Below are 19486 nucleotides of genomic sequence, written 5' to 3'. Positions count from 1 at the left end.
AAGGAGAAAGTCCTTGCAGACCTAGAGTGCTGGGGGCCCGTTTTAATTGGAGCCTGAAGATCCCCCGACATATGAGTCAACAAGCCTCGGTTGCTGCAACAGTCATGGGGCACAGGGATTCCGTCCTTGAGGAAGAGGCAAGAGCACATCATCTCCCAAGTCAGACAGAGAGGACCCATCACAACCACCACCTGTGTTGGAGAATCTTCGCAGGTCCAGAGGACAGCTGATCTCAGCAGCCAGATGTTGTTGCCTTAGGTGCCTGGAAATGCAGGGGAGTGACTCCTTCACTCAAAGGGAGATTCCTTCTTGCTTCTTTGGTGCAACTGAAGTCTTGCCGACCCCATAGGATGCACAGCTGTAGAAATGTTGCAAGTTGCTGACAGGAGCCGCTGAAACAATGTTGCATGAAGAGGTTGTTTCGGTGTTGCAGTCTTTTCAGGTCCTGAGGGGTCCAGCAGCGGTTCCGGTGGCCAGGAGCAGAGAAGGTCCTTGTAGAGGAGTCCTGGTGGAGTTTTGCACGCCGAATCTGGGGGCCCACCCACAAGGGAGTCCCTAAATAGCCAAAAAAGGGGCCTGGTCACTTTGCAACGTGACCTCCTTTCAGAGGGGGTCACTGACGTCATCTGCCTAACCTAACCTGACCAGTTAGATGTTCCCAGGAGCCCTCTGCCCATCTTGGTTTCAAGATGGCAGAATCAAGTGGCCACCTGGAGGAGCTCTGGGTAGTGATGGACAGGGGAGTAGTCTCTCCCCTTTCTTTTGTTCAGGTTTGCACCAGAGCAGGAACCAGGGGTCCATTGGTGTATAGTGGATTATCCAACGAGGGCACCAAATGTTCCCTTCAAAGCAAGCTGGGGCGTGGGGAGGCTCCCTGTTTCCAAGGGGGAGGAAATCCTTTGTTCTTCCTTTCCCTGCTTGAGCTGGTCAAGCAGCAGGAGGGCAGAATCCTGTCTGAGGGGCTGAACCAGCGCGGGCTGCTCGTAGTCCCTGGAAGACTAGTAGAAGCAATACGGGGGGCTACTCTAAGGAACCCCAAGAGTGCATGCCACCAATACTGGGATAAGTATTGGGGTATGGTTCCAGTATGTTTGATACCGAACAGTGACCTATGTTCAGTACATAGCTAAAATGGCTTTACCACACTTATGAAGTCCAGGGAATTGGAGATAGAGTTCATAGAGCCACCCCTGCACATTCAGGGTTGCCCACACATACAGGGGCCTGCATCCTGCCCTTAGTTGTGACTTGGTGTAGTGACTAGCAGTGAAAGGGTGCATGCATCTTTTGAAGCAGTCTGCAAATGTCAGGCCTTCAGACACAGTTTGCATGGGCCCCTTGCTCTACCAATGCCCTGGGTACCTAAGTACCATATGCTAGGGACTTACAGGGGTACACCAGTATGCCAGTTGCAGGTGTAAAGGGTACCAAGGCAACCAAATTTACAGGAGAGTGCACAATCACTAGGGTCTTGGTTAGCAGGATCCCAGTGAAAACAGTATCAGCAGACAGACAACAGGCAAAAATTGGGGGTAACCATGCTAAAAAGAGGGACTTTCCTACAGGTCTTCAACAGGTGCAATAGCATAGTGGACCTTTTGATGACTGTGTGACTACAACTCCTCTCCCTTCCCAGACCAGGAGCTAGCAATCCCCTATAAGTTAGGGTAATTGTGCCAGCATCATCACTCAGGTAGGACTTGAGTGCCTCTGTACTTAGGTAGTTATTTTTTGGCTGTAGTATGATGAATCCATAGCTCTGAGGAATGCCCCAGACCTGATTAGGCTGTTTGTGAGGACAGACGCATGTCAGCTATCTGAGACGGGCTGAGCCATTACTCTCAGCATTACCGTCAAAATCTGGGTTTAATCATACCTGTGGGCACCACGAATAAAGGTTAAAGATACCGGTAGTCCTCAAGGTATTTTTATTTTGTCTGGATCCCCTTTTGTCCAGTAGCTTTTATCTAAGAACTCCCTCCATTCTGGATCTACTAGGAGGTTTAGTCTTCCCGGGTGGCACTGTCCTACTAGGGAAGGAGAGAGGTGGCCGACGATGAAGCATGATACAAAATGTTTGTGAGGCTTCCTCATCCATAAGGAGAATATTCCCTTGTGTTCCTGTTGAACAGCAATTACGTAATTTCCCAAGTTGGGTTATTAGCCTGCTGACCTCTAAGGGGCAACAGTCTTTGTGAATTTATGCCACCATACCTATTGTGTTAAAGGTGTCTGACCTGGGAGGATGTATGTTGGCTTAGTAACCTCCCCCTCTCTCCTAATGGTTGAAGAGACCTATTTCACTGCCACATTCAATCCTTTCTGAACAGTTTCAGCTTCCAAATCCATTTATTCTCTTTCCAGGTCAAAATATTGTGAACATTAGTTACTGTTTTCAAGAGACCTACCACATGGCTGGCAACCCATGTCAGAAGCTTTAAAAAGCATTAAGGACCCGATTATGAGTTTGCCAGTCCCAACGTAGGACCACCAAACTCGCAGGGAGGACACCATCGCCATGGTGGTGGTGCCCCTACCCTATTACAAGATTTCCTCTGGTCTGACCTGGCTGTCCGGTGGAAAACTTGAAATAAAGCATACTCCCCAGTCAGGAACAGTGCTACGAGATAGCAAGTGCTATCTTGAGCCACAGAGGGGGCCGCATTCCAATGACGCAGGGGCCCCCCTGTGGCCACTGCACTCCTTCTTCCCCAGCCTTTTCTTGGTGGGGAAACTGCCATGAAAAGGCTGGTGGAGAACAAGTTTGTAATCAGCGGGCGGCGCTGAGTTCAGCACCGCCCTGGCTGATTACAACCAGGACCACCATCAGCCGCCGTGATATATGATCCTGGCGGAGACAACAGTCTTTTGGCGGGTCCGGCTACCAAACTCCTAATGTGGCGGTCGGACCACCAGAGCTGCAATGGTCCAAGCCGCCGCGAGTCTAGCCAGACCTGTAAGCAGGCCCTAAGTCTTTCATAATGTTCCAGCAATGGCACATGTATAATTTGCAGCATATTCTCAATTGAAGCTGTAAAATCCTACGTCGGACCTCTTGTGAGACTTTTCCATCACAATGAAGTCTGCAAAGACAAGCAATATTAGATTATATCAGATTAAGGCCCTCATGACCGCCGAGGTTACTCCGGGCCAAAGACCGCCAGTGGTGGCGGTCTGTCGCCAACTGTATCATGACTGCTGGCAGCCCTCCAGCCTTTTTTGGATGGAGAGCTGCTCCACTTCCACCGCCACGTCATCAGAACACCGCCCACCGAATCACATCCCAGGATTAGGCGTAGCGGTGTTCTGGTGACGGGGTGCTGGTGGCGGAGCAGCCTCCATGGATCCCGTTCCCTCCCCGAGGATCACCGGAACAGGTAAGGTGATAGTCCGTTAGGGGAGGCAGGTGAGGTGGTGTTGTGTGCGTGCATGGGGGTGTGAGTGTGTAGTGGGGTTGTGTGAGTGCGTGTATGCATGAAGGGGGTGTATTGTGTGTATGGGAAATGTGACCTATATGTCTGTGTGCGTGTATGTGTATGAGTGGTGTGAGCGTGCGTGTAGGGTGTTGTGTTACTGTGGGGGAAGGGACTGGGCTGGCAGTGGGGAGGGGGTCCTACCACCTTTGGGGGGTGTTAGGGGGGTTGTGTGTGTTGGGGGAGGACTCAGGGGAGGGGGCGACCCCAATCAGTGCCAGGGAATGAATTCCCTGGAACTGATAGTGCCTACCGACATGGATTTCGTGGTCCTGATACCACCGGCGGTCTAGTGACGGCCGCCGGGCTGGAGTCTCCAGCCCAGCGGTGGTTACCACCCTGGCGGTCGATGTGTAAAAGTGGCGCGTTTCTATGGCGGTAACTGCCATGGTCGTAATTCAGTTTTTTTTTCGCCGGCCTGTTGGCGGTATTACCGCCGCTTTTACACCGACCACCAGGGTTGTAATGAGGGCCTAAGTGTCTTGAAAGTAAAGAATAAATAAATTAAAAGGGTGCTGCATTTTACATTACATAAATTCCCTTCTTACTGAGTCTTCGCTAAGGAACATTAGCACTGAAGGTCTGTCATCTTCTGGGGTACATCACAGTTGCACCTTATCTCAAAGCTGAAAGCAGTCATCCTTGAGCCTGCAAGGTCTAATGCTGATTTTGAGAATCCAATGAATATTCAGTCAGTAGTCTTGGAAGTCGAAAATAACCTCCCTCACTGAGAGAGGCAAAAATACCGTTTTTTTAGTGATTGTTTTAGTGATTCCTACTACCAACATGAGAAACTGCCCCATAATTAGTGATGTAAGCCAGAGAAATTTCATGGAAATTATTGTACCTGTCACAAATAAAAATCAACTAGTTATATATTGAAACATTATGAATATGTAGAATGGAAACTCCCTATTAAAACTCAAAATGACTACAACCTATATGTCATACAGTAATAAACAGAGAAGCATAAAACGTAATCAGCAGGTAGAAATGAAAAACATCTGGTAAGATCTGTAGGCCATGATGGAATGGTGAGCATTAGCACATATTGGTCGGCGCCCAGTTTAACAGTATAAGACACATCGTAAACCCATGCATGAACCACATGTATTCTTGGCTGAAAGGCTTAGCTTTATCCAGATAATGTCAAGCATATTGTCGATCTAAAGCTTTCTGCAAAAGTAATCCAAAAATAATACAGCATTTTACATCAAATCTTACAAATTTGTCCCTAGAAGAACTGATACATTAGAATGGGTTCAAATTGCAGTTCAGTTTTAAATGGTACTAATATCCGGGCTCTCAAACAGCTTTACAAATATGGTTTGTTCTTTATTTTCATAATGTTACTTTTTCTTCTAGACTGAAAAGGATATAAATTGCCTGGAACCTTGGTTGATCAAAGAAATGGATGCTTGTCTTTCTGATATATGGCTGAATAAAGACGTTGATGCCTTTGCACAATTGTTTCATCTCATTCTAACTGAAAACGTCAGTGGTAGGTTTGTCTTTGAGCACACAGTATTTTTGCATGAACGCGCTCCATTACATGCTATAGTAGTTATCATGCCCTTTAAATATTTAAGTGATATCTTTCTTTAATAAAATGTAAGACATACGGTTTTAGTTGAAAGGCACGAGTAGGATTGTACAAATTTGGGCTTTGGCTGCAGCACACTGCATTAAGGTTTTCAAACATTTCAAATTTTACAGAATTTATTAAACTTATTGTGGATTTCCTTTCAACAGATATATAAAACACACTTTTGTTTTGTTGCAATTATTTTGTTGAACAATCACATTAAATTGACTTCAATTAAAATTTACCTGCTTGAGTGTTGTTGCTAGGATTTTTTGCTTGGAACTGAACCGAACACACATAATTCAGCAGTTTTAAAGAGTGCAGCTTTTTTAGTTTCACCCACTAAAGTGTGCAGATCTCCCAGTATCATTGATGAACGCATACTGAATATGATTAGTGATGGAATCACCATGACCTTGTTAAGACATGCCTATGAACGTTTTAAAACTAACAGAGTTGATGTGGTGCACTGTAGAACTTTATGTGAAGATAAATATGTGAAAAACTAGTTTTACATGCTTTTATTTCATAATCGGTTGTATCTTGGATTGTTTGACAGTTTTGTATTTCACCTTCTCAGTTAAATGACATTGAATTATGATGTAGAGATGTTTCTTCTTTTCTTTTCTCTTTGTTTTTTTTAAACAATTTTCACAATTTTTTTTTTTTTTTATAATTGGATCAAATTATTATGTTGAACATGATCTATAACACGTTTATATTTTAGACTTTGGTCTGTCTTTTATACCTCAGATGATTGCAGTTAAAAAAGTTGAATACCATCACTTTAGTGTACTGCGGGTTGTTCTTCCCTTACTACATTTGGCTCACAAAATGTTGCTGGTTTTCACAGTGCCCGTGTGCTATTTGATTTACTGAAATGCCATCTGATTGAAGCTTCCAATAAAGACACTCTGTAAGACTCAGTGTCCAGAACTACCCAGCCTAGGACACATTGACTTGATACTCTATGGACACTTTATAGTCTCACTGAAGGCCCTCAATGTAGATGAAAAAAAGATCGCAGCCCAAGACTGTTTTTTGTGTGGTATATGAGCAATGAACAGTCATACCCAGTAGTCTAGTAAGGCAAAAAAAAAACGATTTACCCTTCCACTTGAAGTGAGTCTGAAGGCTGACTTGCATATATTTTTCAAAGCATTGCAACAAAGCAAAATACACAAGCATTTACAATGCAATAGGTCTCACATTTGTGAGAGTTAGAACTATTTGCGTTGTAAATTAAGTTGTTTTTTACCTATGTGTTTTGATGTGGACTGCAGTGGATGTAATTGAGGTGGGGCCTCTTCAAAGAGGAAGCAGTGCTATTTGAGTGCTGTTTTAGACAGTGCTTCCGGAAGTGGCATCCGCAAGGTCACAGCAGCTGTGAGGGGACTGTCAAAGCTGTGACACCAGAGAATTCTGAGAAAAGGAAGTGATGGAGTTTGCTCCACTTTTGTGCCCTATGATACCCTGCTCCTTGTAAAAGGTTGGCCTTCTATGTAGTGTGCATAACCAGCCTCACTGTGTAGAGGGTCCAGACAACCATGCATTGGTTTACAGAGGTAAAAACTAGACCACCTAATTCTCTAATTGTTATGGTAGCTTGGTCAAGCTGGTGGCTTATCTTGGAGCAGTACAAAGCATTTGTTGCACTCACAGTATCAATAAATGAAGACACATACTCACAATAATAACTCTAGGCAAATTTACAAAAATGTTAGAATTTTATACAATTTTTAAGACCAAGATAATCAAAATTGGGTTAGTACTTTTTGAATTATGAATTTTTGAAGTCCATCCAACATAAAATTGTTTTAAAGGCATGCGTGGTAACAACACAGTCATTGTTCTGACCATGTTGTTAAGGCATGTGTGGTTCCATCATACATTAATCTCAGTGATAATAGAGAAGACTGGTCCATATCAGAGTACGATTAGCCCATAAATGGGGCTTCTGGGAATTTTGTGTGATAGTGGCACATGGAATGGACAAATTTCATAGTTCCGTTCGTTCACAGTCCGTGTTCTAACAGGAGGCTTAGTGGTGTTGGAGTGATTTATCCCCAAAGGTGGCTCCATAGCAGTGCCAAACTTTAAATGACCCTTATTTTGTATACCGCTGGTCATAGGTGGATTTTCTTTTAGTGGTGAGTGCACTCACCAGACCGGCATATGGAGACACTAAACCTGTTGGAAAAGCCCCATATACAACAACTGTTGATCTATAATCTATGATGTTCTATCAAACGTTTGTGTAATGGCAAATATGAACAAACGTTTGTTGTGTGTCAATCAATAATGCAGTATCAATAATATAAACTTACAGAATGTGATATGTAATTATTTCTCACACGCTATTTTGTATTCACTATTCCTGTTATTGCAGTATCACTATCCTCATGATTGACGCACACTTATGCTTCCATTTGTAATAACGAAATTCTGATTTACATTTTAGTTGACTACAGACACAGTGAAACCAGTGCCACTCCACTCATGGTTGCTGCAGGCCGAGGTTTCTTAAGTCAAGTGGAACAATTAATCAGTATGGGAGCTAACGTTCACAGCAAATCCTCAAATAACTGGTAATTTGTTTCTGGTTTTCTTGTTATCCAATGTGGAATAAGTTGTGACTTGTAAATTATGTTTACTACTAGGACGTTCTGGACATTAGAAATTGGAGTGACTAAATGAACTTATGCCGTTGTGAACAAAATCAGTAATTCCAAATTTAAACACCCATGTCAGAGGAAGCAGAGGTGTATATTTTAATTATTTGATCAAGTTGCATCTATCAAGATTGTCTCTTGAACAATGGATTGTACTACTGATAAAGACTGTTTCTACTGGCTTGTAAAATAGATTTGTATAAACCACTTCCCAATGAATAGTATGTTTTTTTCCATGAGTAAATTAGTGTATTGGGTTTCCAAACTGTAAGCTTTGATACCTCTGGACATTTCATGGGTAGTGGCAGAGGAAATGGACACCTATCAAGGCTGCATGGCCTTTGTCCCATCCTAGACCTGCACCCTCTCAATTTCTTCCTGATAAAGGAGAAATTCAAAATTCTCACTCAAGTCCTGTCTACCCTGCAGCAGGGAAACTAAATGGTAGCATTGGACTTGTAGGACGCATACTTACAAATTCCCAAGCTTCCTGCTCACAGACCCTACCTGCAGTTCACTGTAGGCCACATGCAATTTCAGTTTTCCACGCTACATTTTGGCCTTACCATCACCTCTTGGCTCTGTTGGTTTCTGCTATTCTGCAGAGATCAGAGGTACCAGCCTTCCTCTATCTTGACGGCTGGTTGTTGAAGGCGAGCTTTCCCCAGGCAATTGTCTCCTACCACCATACTCTACGGTGGACCTCCTGTACTCGCTGGTGTTCACTATAAATGTGTCAAAGTCACACTTGATCCCTTCTCAGTTGCTTCCTTTCATCTGAGCTATTCTGTACACTGTCGTTTCAGGCTTATCCTCTCAAAAAGCAAGTCCAGGATATTCAGGCTATGATACCTATATTTCAGCTTCTGTTCCTGGTTTTAGTGAGCCTGACTTTGAGGCTCCTGGGGCTCATAGCCTCCTGTATCTGCTAGTGACGCATGCCTATTGGCATATGCAGTCTCTGCAGTGAGACCTGAAGTTCCCGTGGGTGCAGCATCAGGGAATCTCTCAGTCATGTTCCAGATCTTGGAGGGCACTGCAAAAGATCTGCAGTGGTGCCTGATGGACCGTGATTGGGTCAGCAGCAAACTCCTCTCCATTCATCAACCAGATCTGACTGTAGTGACAGACGAGCCATTCCTGGGATGAGGTGGCCATCTGGGAGAGGTGGAGATCAGAGGACTCTGGTCTCTGGTGGAATCCGGACTCCACATCAACCAGTTGGAGCTCTGTGTGATCCGACTGGCATTGAAAGCCTTTCTGCCCTCTATCAAGGGAAGGTTAGTGCAGGTGTTCACGGACAACACTACTGCCATGTGGTAATGCAACAAACAGGGTGGGGGGAAGGGGGGGGGGGGGTGGTCATGGACCCCTTGTCAGGAGGCCATGTGCTTTTTGTCATGGCTGGAACATCAGGGCATTTCCCTCATGGTTCAACACCTGGTGGGCTCTTTGAATGTCAAAGCAGACAAACTCAGCTGAAGATGCCTCGCAGTGGGGAGAGCCTTGGTTAGATCTGTTCGCCACCACCGAGAATGCAATATCAGCAGTTCTGTGTGTTGGAGTATCCAATGAGGGCCCTCACTCAGTGATGCTTTTAGTCTCGAATGAAGCTTCGGCCTCCTATAAACCTTTCCGCCAATACCACTCTTGCCCAGAGTTCTCAAGAAGATCAGGAACAACTGGGCCCAAGTCATCCTTGTGGTGTCTCCAGACTGGACTCAGAGAGTATGGTAAGCTGTTGAACATGTCTATCAATCCTGTGATCAGGCTGCTCCTTCAGGAGGATCTCCACCCAAACCAGTCAATGCGCTGCCTTCAGGTGAGGAGACTGAGTGGTGACGTTTGACAGATTTCAACTTTCCGCCCAAAGCTTGTAATGTCATTTTGGCAGTTCCTGTGTCCCTCCACCAAGACTGTATATGCCAGCAATTGGAGCAAGTTTGTTGCATGGAGCATAGCCGAACAGGTTGACACTTTATCTGCACCCCTTTCCTAAGTTCTTTTATTTATCATTACCCTGGCCCTGCAGGGCACCCATTGGGCACATTGAAGGGTTATTTATCTGCTTTCTCAACCTTTCTGCAGCCATCAGGCTCTTTAGGCCCTCCATTGTGAAAAGGTTCCTTTAAGGTCTGCTGCATGTTTCCTCCTGCTCCTTTTGTTGTGCCTCAGTGAAAGTTCCACTTGGTTCTTACCTTTCTGTGTGTTACCTTTGAGCCGCATATGCATGCCCTTATGCTTCTCACCATCAAGACGGCCTTATTGGTGGCAATTACATCTGCCCGGATGGTCAGTGTACTGCAGACGCTACCATCTCAGCCTCCATACATCTTTTTTATCCAGAAAAACTGGTCCATCGGACTTGAACATCCTTCTTGCCGAAGATAGTCGCCATTTTTATTTGCCAGTACCCTGCTGTCAAGTCAAAGGTACTCAAGTATTTGCCAGCAACCAATTTATCAATTAACTCATCTGCCCTTGGAATGGGATGGGCATCTGTCTTGGTGACAGAATTAAGTCCTCTGTAGTCCACACAAAACCTCATCTCTCTCTTGCCATCTTTTGTGTGAGGTTTGGGGACTAAGACCACTGGGCTAGCCCAGGGACTGTCAGAGTGCTCAGTGACTCCCAATTCCAGCATCTTGTGGACTTCCACTTTGATGTTTCCTTAACTTGGTCAGACTGTCTAAAATGTTTGTTTTTGACAGGCATGCTGTCCCCTGTGTCCACATCATGGGTACACAGGTGTGTCTGACCAGGGGTTAGGGAAAAGAGCTCAGCAAACTGTTGTAGGACTTTCCTACAGTCAGCTTGCTGTTGGCCATAGAGGGTGTCTGAATAGATCACTCCATCTACTGAGCCATCTTTAGGGTCAGTGGAGAGGAGATCAGGGAGAGGTTCATTCTCAGCTTCCTGGTCCTCATCTGTAACAATTAACATGTTTACATCTGCCCTGTCATGAAAGTGTTTGAGGCGGTTCACGTGGATCACCCTTTTGGGGGTCCTGCTAGTGCCTAGGTCTACCAGGTAGGTGACCTGACTCTTTCTCTCTAGCACTGGGTAAGGGCCACTCCATCTGTCCTGAAGTGCCCTGGGAGCCACAGGCTCCAGAACCCAGACTTTCTGCCCTGGCTGAAACTCACCCATAGCAGCCTTTTGGTCATACCACATCTTCTGGAGTTGTTGGCTGGCCTTAAGGTTTTTACTTGCTTTTTCCATGTACTCTGCCATCCTGGAACGTAGGCCTAGTACATGGTCCACTATATCTTGCTTAGGCTCATGAATAGATCTCTCCCAGCCTTCTTTCACAAGCGCTAGTGGTCCCCTTACAGAATGGCCAAACAGAAGTTCAAAGAGGGAAAACCCTACTCCCTTCTGAGGCACCTCTCTGTAGGTGAAAATCAGACATGGCAAGAGGACATCCCATCTCATTTTGAGCTTTTCAGGAAGCCCCATGATCATGCCCTTCAATGTCTTGTTAAACCTTTCAACAAGACCATTGGTTTGTGGATGGTATGGGTTGGTGAATTTGTAAATCACCCCACACTCATTCCACATGTGTTTAAGGTATGCTGACATGAAGTTGGTACCTCTGTCAGAAACCGCCTCCTTAGGAAATCCCACTCTGGTAAAGATATCAATGAGTGCTTTGGCTACTGCAGGGGCAGTAGTGGACCTAAGGGGAATTGCTTCAGGGTACCTAGTAGCATGATCCACTACTACTAGGATATACTGATTCCCTGAGGCTGTGTGAGGTTCAAGAGGACCCACTATGTCCACTCCCACTCTTTCAAAGGGGACCCCCACCACTGGAAGTGGAATGAGGGGGGGCTTTGGATGGCCACCTGTCTTACCACTGGCTTGACAGGTGGCACAGGAAGCATACAACTCCTTTACTTTCTGGGACTTGTTGGGCCAATAGAAATGGTTGACTAACCTCTCCCATGTCTTGGTTTGTCCCAAATGCCCAGCAAGTGGAATGTCATGGGCTAAGGTCAGAATGAACTCCCTAAACTCCTGAGGCACTACCACTCTCCTAGTGGCACCAGGTTTGGGATCTCTTGCCTCAGTGTAAAGGAGTCCATCTTCCCAGTAGACCCTGTGTGTTCCACTGACTTTTCCTTTTGTTTCCTCAGCAGCTTGCTGCCCAAGGCCTTCAAGAGAGGGACAGGTTTCTTGCCCCATACACAACTGTTCCCTTGTGGGTCCCCCTGGGCCTAAGAGTTCAACCTGATAAGGTTCCAACTCCTTGGGCTCAGTTCCCTCAGAGGCCAGAACTTCTTCCTGGGAAGAGAGGTTCTTTTTCTTTTGCTGTGTTGCAGCTTGTTCCCCAGTCTTCTTTCCTTTTCTCTTGGAGGGTTGGGCCATTCTTCAACAACACCTCTTTTTCACCCTGAGACTTGCACTGTGCCCTTGTTCAGGGATACCCAGCATGGCTTTTGAGTTCTACCTCAGCCCATGCTGAGGACTCCAGGTCATTTCCAAGCAAACAGTCTACTGGGATAGCAGAGGAGACTATCACCTGTTTCAGGCCAGTGACCCCTCCCCATTCTAAAGTTGCCATAGCCATGGGATGTACTTTAGTCTGATTGTCAGCATTGGTGACTGGATAAGTTTGTCCAGTCAGGTATTGTCCTGGGGAAACCAGTTTGTCTGTCACCATTGTGACACTGGCACCTGTATCCCTCAGGGCTTCTACACTAGTCCCATTAATTAAGAGCTGCTGCCTGTATTGTTGCATATTAGGGGGCCAGGCAGCTAGTGTGGCTGAGTCCACCCCACCCTCAGAAACTAATGTAGCTTCAGTGTGGACCCTGATTTGCTCTGGGCACACTGCTGATCCCACCTGGAGACTGGCTATTCCAGTGCTAACTGGAGTAGTAGTAGAAGTGGAACCTTTCTTGGGACAGGCCTTGTCTCCAGTTTGGTGTCCCTACTGATTACAGCTACGACACCAGGCCTTTTTGGGATCAAAGTTTTTACCCTTGTACCCAAAATTGGATTGTGAAGAGGCTTTGCACCCTCCCTCCTGAGCAGGTTTTTGGGGCCTTGTAGAAGACTCTTTACTTTTACCCTTGGATATCTCAACACTCTTCCCCTGGGGAGTCTTTGTGACCCCTTTCTTTTGGTCACCCCCTGTGGAAGTCTTGGTCACCCTAGTCTTGACCCAATGGTCTGCCTTCTTTCCCAATTCTTGGGGAGAAATTGGACCTAGGTCTACCAGATGCTGATGCAGTTTATGATTGAAACAATTACTTAAAAGGTGTTCTTTCATAAACAGATTGTACAGCCCATCATAATCATTTACACCACTGCCATTAATCCAACCATCCAGTGTTTTGACTGAGGAGTCAACAAAATCAAACCAGGTCTGGCTCGAGGATTTTTGAGTCCCCCTGAACCTAGTCCTGTACTCCTCAGTTGAGAATCCAAAGCCCTCAATCAGGGTAGCCTTCATGAGGTCATAGGATTCTGCATCTTTTCCAGAGAGAGTGAGGAGTCTATCCCTACACTTTCCAGTGAACATTTCCCAAAGGAGAGCACCCCAGTGAGATTTGTTTACTTTTCTGGTTGCACAAGCCCTCTCAAAAGCTGTGAACCATTTGGTGATGTCATCACCATCTTCATATTTTGTCACAATCCCTTTGGGGATTTTTAGCATGTCAGGAGTATCTCTGACCCTATTTAAGTTGCTGCCACCACTGATGGGAGCTAAACCCATCTCTTGTCTTTTCCTTTCTATGGCTAGGAGCTGTCTCTCCAAAGCCAATCTTTTGGCCATCCTGCTAACAGGAGGTCATCTTCATTGAGGCTGCCCTCAATGCTTCCAGAGTTGCTGGACTCCCCTGCGGGAGAAGCAGCATCTCTGACTATCACTTGTGGAGTCAGGGTTGGAAGAACCCTGGTCTCCCTAACTAGGAGTGGAGGGGGGAGATTGTCCTCCACTTCACTAGCATCATCCTCTGTAAGGGTCTCTTCAGAGGGGTTGTCTCTAGCAAACTCTGCCAAGAGCTCCTGGAGCTGTACTTTGGTAGGGTTTGATGCAGTTTTTACCTTTTTGATTTTGCAGAGTGTCCTTAACTCTGACATCCTAAGATGCAGGTAAGGGGTGAGGTTGAGCTCCACCACCATCTCTTCTGCAGTAGACATTATTTCTCTACAAGCTGGGATACTTTTTAAGAATCTAAAACTATCTCTAGAACTTAATCCAAACTTTTACAAAACTTTTAAACTAAAAGAAATGCTAACAGGGACTAAAACAAGGCCCTAGCAGGACTTTTAAAAATTTAGAAAAATAGCTCAAATTTCAAAAATCATTTTCTAATGACAATTTTTGGAATTTAGTCGTGTGATCAGGTATTGGCTGAGTAGTCCAGCAAATGCAAAGTCTTGTACGCCACCACTGATCCACCAGTGTAGGAAGTTGGCTCTGTATATACTATTTCAAAGTAAGAAATAGTGTGCACAGAGTCCAAGGGTTCCCCTTAGAGGTAAGATACTGGCAAAAAGAGATAATTCTAATGCTCTATTTTGTGGTAGTGTGGTTGAGCAGTAGGCTTATCAGAGGGTAGTGTTACGCATTTTTTGTACACACACAGGCAATAAATGAGAAACACACACTCAAAGACTTACTCCAGGCCAATAGGTTTTTATAAAGAAAAATACCTTTTCTTAGTTTATTTTAAGAACCACAGGTTCAAGGTTTACAAATAATACTTCAAATGAAAGGTATTTCACTCAGGTATTCTAAGAACTTTGAATAATCACAATAGCATGTAAAGTTTTGACAAAAATGGCAATAAGCTATTTTAAAAGTGGATACAGTGCAAAAATCAACAGTTCCTGGGGGAGGTAAGTAAATGTTAAGTTCACAGGTAAGTAAAACACTTACAAGGTTCAAAGTTGGGTCCAAGGTAGCCCACTGTTGGGGGTTCAAGGCAACCCCAAAGTTACCACACCGGCAGCTCAGGGCCGGTCAGGCGCAGAGGTCAAAGAAGTGCCCAAAACACATAGGCTTCAATAGAAATAGGGGTGCCCCGGTTCCAGCAGATAAGTTCCTGCGTCCTCGGAGGGCAGACCAGGGGGGTTTTGTAGGGCACCGGGGGACACACAAGCAGGCACAGAAAGTACACCCTCAGCGGCACAGGGGCGGCCAGGTGCAGAGTGCAAACAGGCGTTAGGTTTCTGATAGGAATCAATGGGGAGACCCGGGGGTCTCTTCAACGATGCAGGCAGGCACGGGGGCTCCTCGGGGTAGCCACCACCTGGGTTAGGCAGAGGGTCGCCTGGGTGTCGCTCCTGCACTGGAGTTCGGTTCCTTCAGGTCCTGGGAGCTGCGGGTGCAGTGCTGGTTCCAGGCGTCTGGTTCCTTGTTACAGGCAGTTGCGGTCAGTGGGAACCTCTGGCTACTCACGGGCTCGAAGTCACCGGGGAGTCCTCCCTGTAGTGTTAGTTTTCCGCAGGTCGAGCCGGGGGCGTTGGGTGCAGAATGGAAAGTCTCACGCTTCTGGCGGGAAACGTGTGGTCTTTAGAAGTTGCTTCTTTGTTGCAGAAAGTTGCAGTTTGTTGAACAGGGCAGCTGTTCTCTGGAGTTTCTTGGTCCTTTAGATGCAGAGTAGTCCTCTGAGGCTTCAGAGGTCGCTGGACCCTGTGGGATGCGTCGCTGTTGCAGTTTTCTTCGAAGTAGGGAGACAGGCCGGTGGGGCTGGGGCCAAATCAGTTGTCATCTCCGTCTTCACAGCAGGGCTTCAGGTCAGCAGTCCTTCTTCTTCTTTAGGTTGCAGGAATCTATCTTTCTCGGTTCTGGGAGCCCCTAAATACTGAATTTAGGGGTGTGTTTAGGTCTGGGAGGGCAGTAGCCAATGGCTACTGTCCTTGAGGATGGCTACACCCTCTTTGTGCCTCCTCCCTGTGGGGAGGGGGGCACATCCCTAATCCTATTGGGAGAATCCTCCTTCTACAAGATGGAGGATTTCTAAAAGTAAGAGTCACCTCAGCTCAGGACACCTTAGGGGCTGTCCTGACTGGGGGGGGTGACTCCTCCTTGTTTTTCTCATTATCTCCTCCAGCCTTGCCGCCAAAAGTGGGCGCAGTGGCGGGCATCTCCACTAGCTGGAATGCCCTGTGACGCTGTAACAATGGGGGTGAGCCTTTGAGGCTCACCGCCTGGTGTTACAGTTCCTGCAGGGGGAGGTGAGAAGCACCTCCACCCTGTACAGGCTTTGTTCCTGGCCACAGAGTGACAAAGGCACTCACCCCATGTGGCCAGCAACATGTCTGGTGTGTGGCAGGCTGGCAAAAACTAGTCAGCCTACACTGGAAGTCGGGTAGGTTTTCAGGGGACATCTCTAAGATGCCCTCTGGGTGTATTTTTACAATAAAGTGCACACTGGTATCAGTGTGCATTTATTGTGCTGAGAAGTTTGATACCAACCTTCCCAGTTTACAGTGTAGCCATTATGGTGCTGTGGAGTTCGTGTTTGACAGACTCCTAGACCATATACTCTTATGGCTACCCTGCACTTACAATGTCTAAGGTTTTGCTTAGACACTGTAGGGGCATATTGCTCATGCACATATGCCCTCACCTGTGGTATAGTGCACCCTGCCATAGGACTGTAAGGCCTGTTAGAGGGGTGACTTACCTATGCCACAGGCAGTGTGAGGTTGGCATGACACTCTGAGGGGAGTGCCATGTCGACTTAGTCATTTTCTCCCCACCAGCACACACAAGCTGGCAAGCAGTGTGTATGTGCTGAGTGAGGGGTCCCCAGGGTGGCATAAGACATGCTGCAGCCCATAAAGACCTTCCCTGGCAGCAGGGTCCTTGGTACCAGGGGTACCAGTTACAAGGGACTTACCTGGGTGCCAGGGTTGTGCCAATTGTGGAGACAAAGGTACAGTTCAGGGAAAGAACACTGGTGCTGGGGCCTGGTTAGCAGGGTCGCAGCACACTTTCAAATCATAACTTGGCATCAGCAAAGGCAAAAAGTCAGGGGGTAACCATGCAAATGAGGCATTTCCTTACACGGCAGAACAAAGGATTTCCTGTGAGAGAGGACGGTAACACCCTCTCCCTTGCAAATAGGTGTTACAAGGCTTGGAGGGGTAGCCTCCCTGAGCCACAGTTTGCTTTGAAGGGCACATTTGGTGAGCTCCTTGCATAAACCGGTTTGCGCCAGCCCAGGGACCCCTGGTCCCTTCTCTGGCACAAAACTGGACAAAGGAAAGAAGAGTGACCCACTCCCTTGTCCCTCACCACTCCAGGGGTGGTGCCCAGATCTCCTCCAGGTGGCCACTTGATTCTGCCATCTTGAATCTAAGATGGACAGAGGCCCCAGGGAGCATCTGAGTGGCCAAGTCAGGCAGGTGGCGTCACAGCCCCCTCCTAGTAAGTGGTCACATTCCAGGTGACCCAGCCCCTTTTCTAGGGCTGTTTAGGGCCTCCCTCTTTGGTCGGTCCTCAGATTCGACGTGGAAGATTCCAGCAGGACTCTTGTGCATCGTATACTTCATCTTCTGGCCACTGGAACCACAACTGGACTCTTCAAAGACCAAATATCTGCAACTACAGAGACGACTCTGCTTTGCAAAATTGTTTCTCTGGCTCCTTCCAGAAACTGCAGCATTTCCCTGGCTGTGCATCCTCTGAGGTCGACGAGACTCCTGCCTGCACCAAGAAGTAAGACGGAATCTCCCTTGGAGTGAAGGAGTCTCTCCCCTACATCTGCAGGCATCAACTGCAACAGCAACCAGCTGCGTGGATCTGCTCTCCTTAGGAACTGCGTGGATCCTGCATCACAGGTGGTGGTCCAGAGGGTCCCCTTGGTCCTTTCTGGCAGCTGTCTAACTTGGGAGATGGTAAGCCCTTGCCTGTCCTTGCAGGACAGTACCCGTGTGTGCACCGCGACTATTGCAGCTTGCTTTCTCCTCCTCCAAGGGATCTTCAGGCTTTGTGTAGCCCCGGTCCCCAGCACTTCTTCCTGCCATGCACAGTCTCCTCTCTGCTGCTCCAGCGACTTGAAACTCCTCTTCAGTTGTGCTGAGTTGGCCTCATTGCGACTGCTGTGCCTGCTGCCAGTGGGGGCTCCCTCCTCTTCTGGTTCACCCCAGACTGCCCTCCTTGGGTCGAGTCCCCTGGGCCTTGCTGGTCCTCTTCCGCCTTGAAACTCGTCGTCTTCTTCTTTTGTACTTGCCAAGGCTTGTTGGTGGTTCTCCAGCACCACTGACGGACTGCAACCTGACTGACGACGTGGGACACCATCTGCATCCCTTCAGGAACTCCTCTTAATCTCCTGTGATGCATGGCTGGTCTTCTTCGTCCCCCGACGACCTGCTCCTGCATCCACAGAAGGGGGGGTAGCGACTCCTGCACGACCGGACACTCCATCACGAAGTAGACTTGGCCGCCTCCTTTGCAGGTCCTCTTCTGCCAGAATCCACCTTTGGGTTCTCCTAGTCTTGTCGGGGTCTTGCACAATCCTTTTTCTAAGTCCTCCTGTGGGTTTGGGGGAAAACCAGGAACTTACCTCTGCTCTCCTGGTTGCTGGAGGTCACTTTGGTACTCACATCTTGGGGTTCCTAGTTCCTCCCCCTCCCCTGTAACGATCCCACATCCTTGAGTGGGGACTGTATCTCGCATTCTACTTATTTAGTATATGGTTTGGTCTTCCCTTAGGGCCTACTCTATTTTCTATTACTTTTGCCAATGCTTATTGCTTTTTATGCTCTTTACTGATTGCTAATGTGTATATAATAGTGTGTTTACTTACCTCCAGTTGGGGGACTGCCTATTAGTATTTTAGTATTTGTGTTACCCTAATAAAGTACCTTTATTTTTGTAACACTGTATTATTCTTTCATGTGTGAATATGCTGTGTGACTATAGTGCTATTGCATAAGCTTTGCATGTCTCCTACATAAGGCTTGCCGGTCATCGGCAGCTACCTCTAGAGAGCCCTGGCTTCCTAGACACTGCCTACACTACACTAATAGGGGATACCTGGTATAGGGTGATAACACCATATGTGTTCACTGCACACCAGGCCAGCTTCCTACATTCCCTCTTTGTGTTCAACTAGGATAGTCAAACAATTAATGAAAGGATTGTTCAGAGTTTTCCCTCCAGTACGGGCTCCTTCCCCAGAATGGCATGTCAGCGTGGTTCTCTCACAGCTCATGAAGCCTCCATTTGAGCCCATTCACAAGGCACATCTGAAATTCCTCACGTAGAAGGTCGCTCTATTGTTGGCTTTTACATCTTGTAGGAGAGTCAGCAAGATCTAGGCTTTTACAATTCAGGAACCGTTTTTGAGTTTTACTGATGACTATGTACTTCTCAGAACAAACCCCCAGGTTCCATCACAGTTTCCTCTCAATGAACCTATCATACTTCGCACTTTCTTACCAAATTCGAAATCTCCAGCTGAACGATCTTTTCACACCTTGGACATTAAACATTATCTTAAATTTAATCTTCATTGTACTAAGCAGTTCTGAAAATCTGATCAGCTGTTAGTCTCTTATGGACTCTCTCATAAAGGTACAGCAGTCACTAAAGCTACCATCGCAAGATGGATTTCTGCTGCCATACAGTTTTGCGTACCAAAACTGGCAAACCACTATCAAGAAGGCACACTTAACAAGAGTAGTGTCTACCCCGGCTGGTCTGCTGTCGTTCTGCCGGAGAAGATATGTCTTGCTACGATGTGGAAGAACACTCACACGGACTCGCAGGACTACTGCCTGGAATT

General features: G+C 46.8%; 1 protein-coding gene across 4 annotated transcripts in view; it reads left to right on the top strand.

Moving 5' to 3' along the window:
* YTHDC2 (YTH N6-methyladenosine RNA binding protein C2) overlaps positions 1-19486 on the top strand; it is a 999369-nt gene that overhangs the window by 375455 nt on the left and 604428 nt on the right. For all 4 annotated transcript variants that reach the window (XM_069226524.1, XM_069226522.1, XM_069226518.1 and 1 more), the window contains exons 11-12: positions 4839-4974; positions 7520-7646. In XM_069226524.1, coding sequence (XP_069082625.1) covers positions 4839-4974; positions 7520-7646 — 263 coding nt within the window. The remainder of the gene's footprint in view (positions 1-4838; positions 4975-7519; positions 7647-19486) is intronic.

The sequence above is a fragment of the Pleurodeles waltl genome, chromosome 1_1 (assembly GCF_031143425.1).
Source record: "Pleurodeles waltl isolate 20211129_DDA chromosome 1_1, aPleWal1.hap1.20221129, whole genome shotgun sequence".
Lineage (NCBI taxonomy): Eukaryota > Metazoa > Chordata > Amphibia > Caudata > Salamandridae > Pleurodeles > Pleurodeles waltl.
The sequence above is the reverse complement of the archived record's forward strand: the minus strand, read 5'-3'. Positions and strand labels throughout refer to the sequence as shown.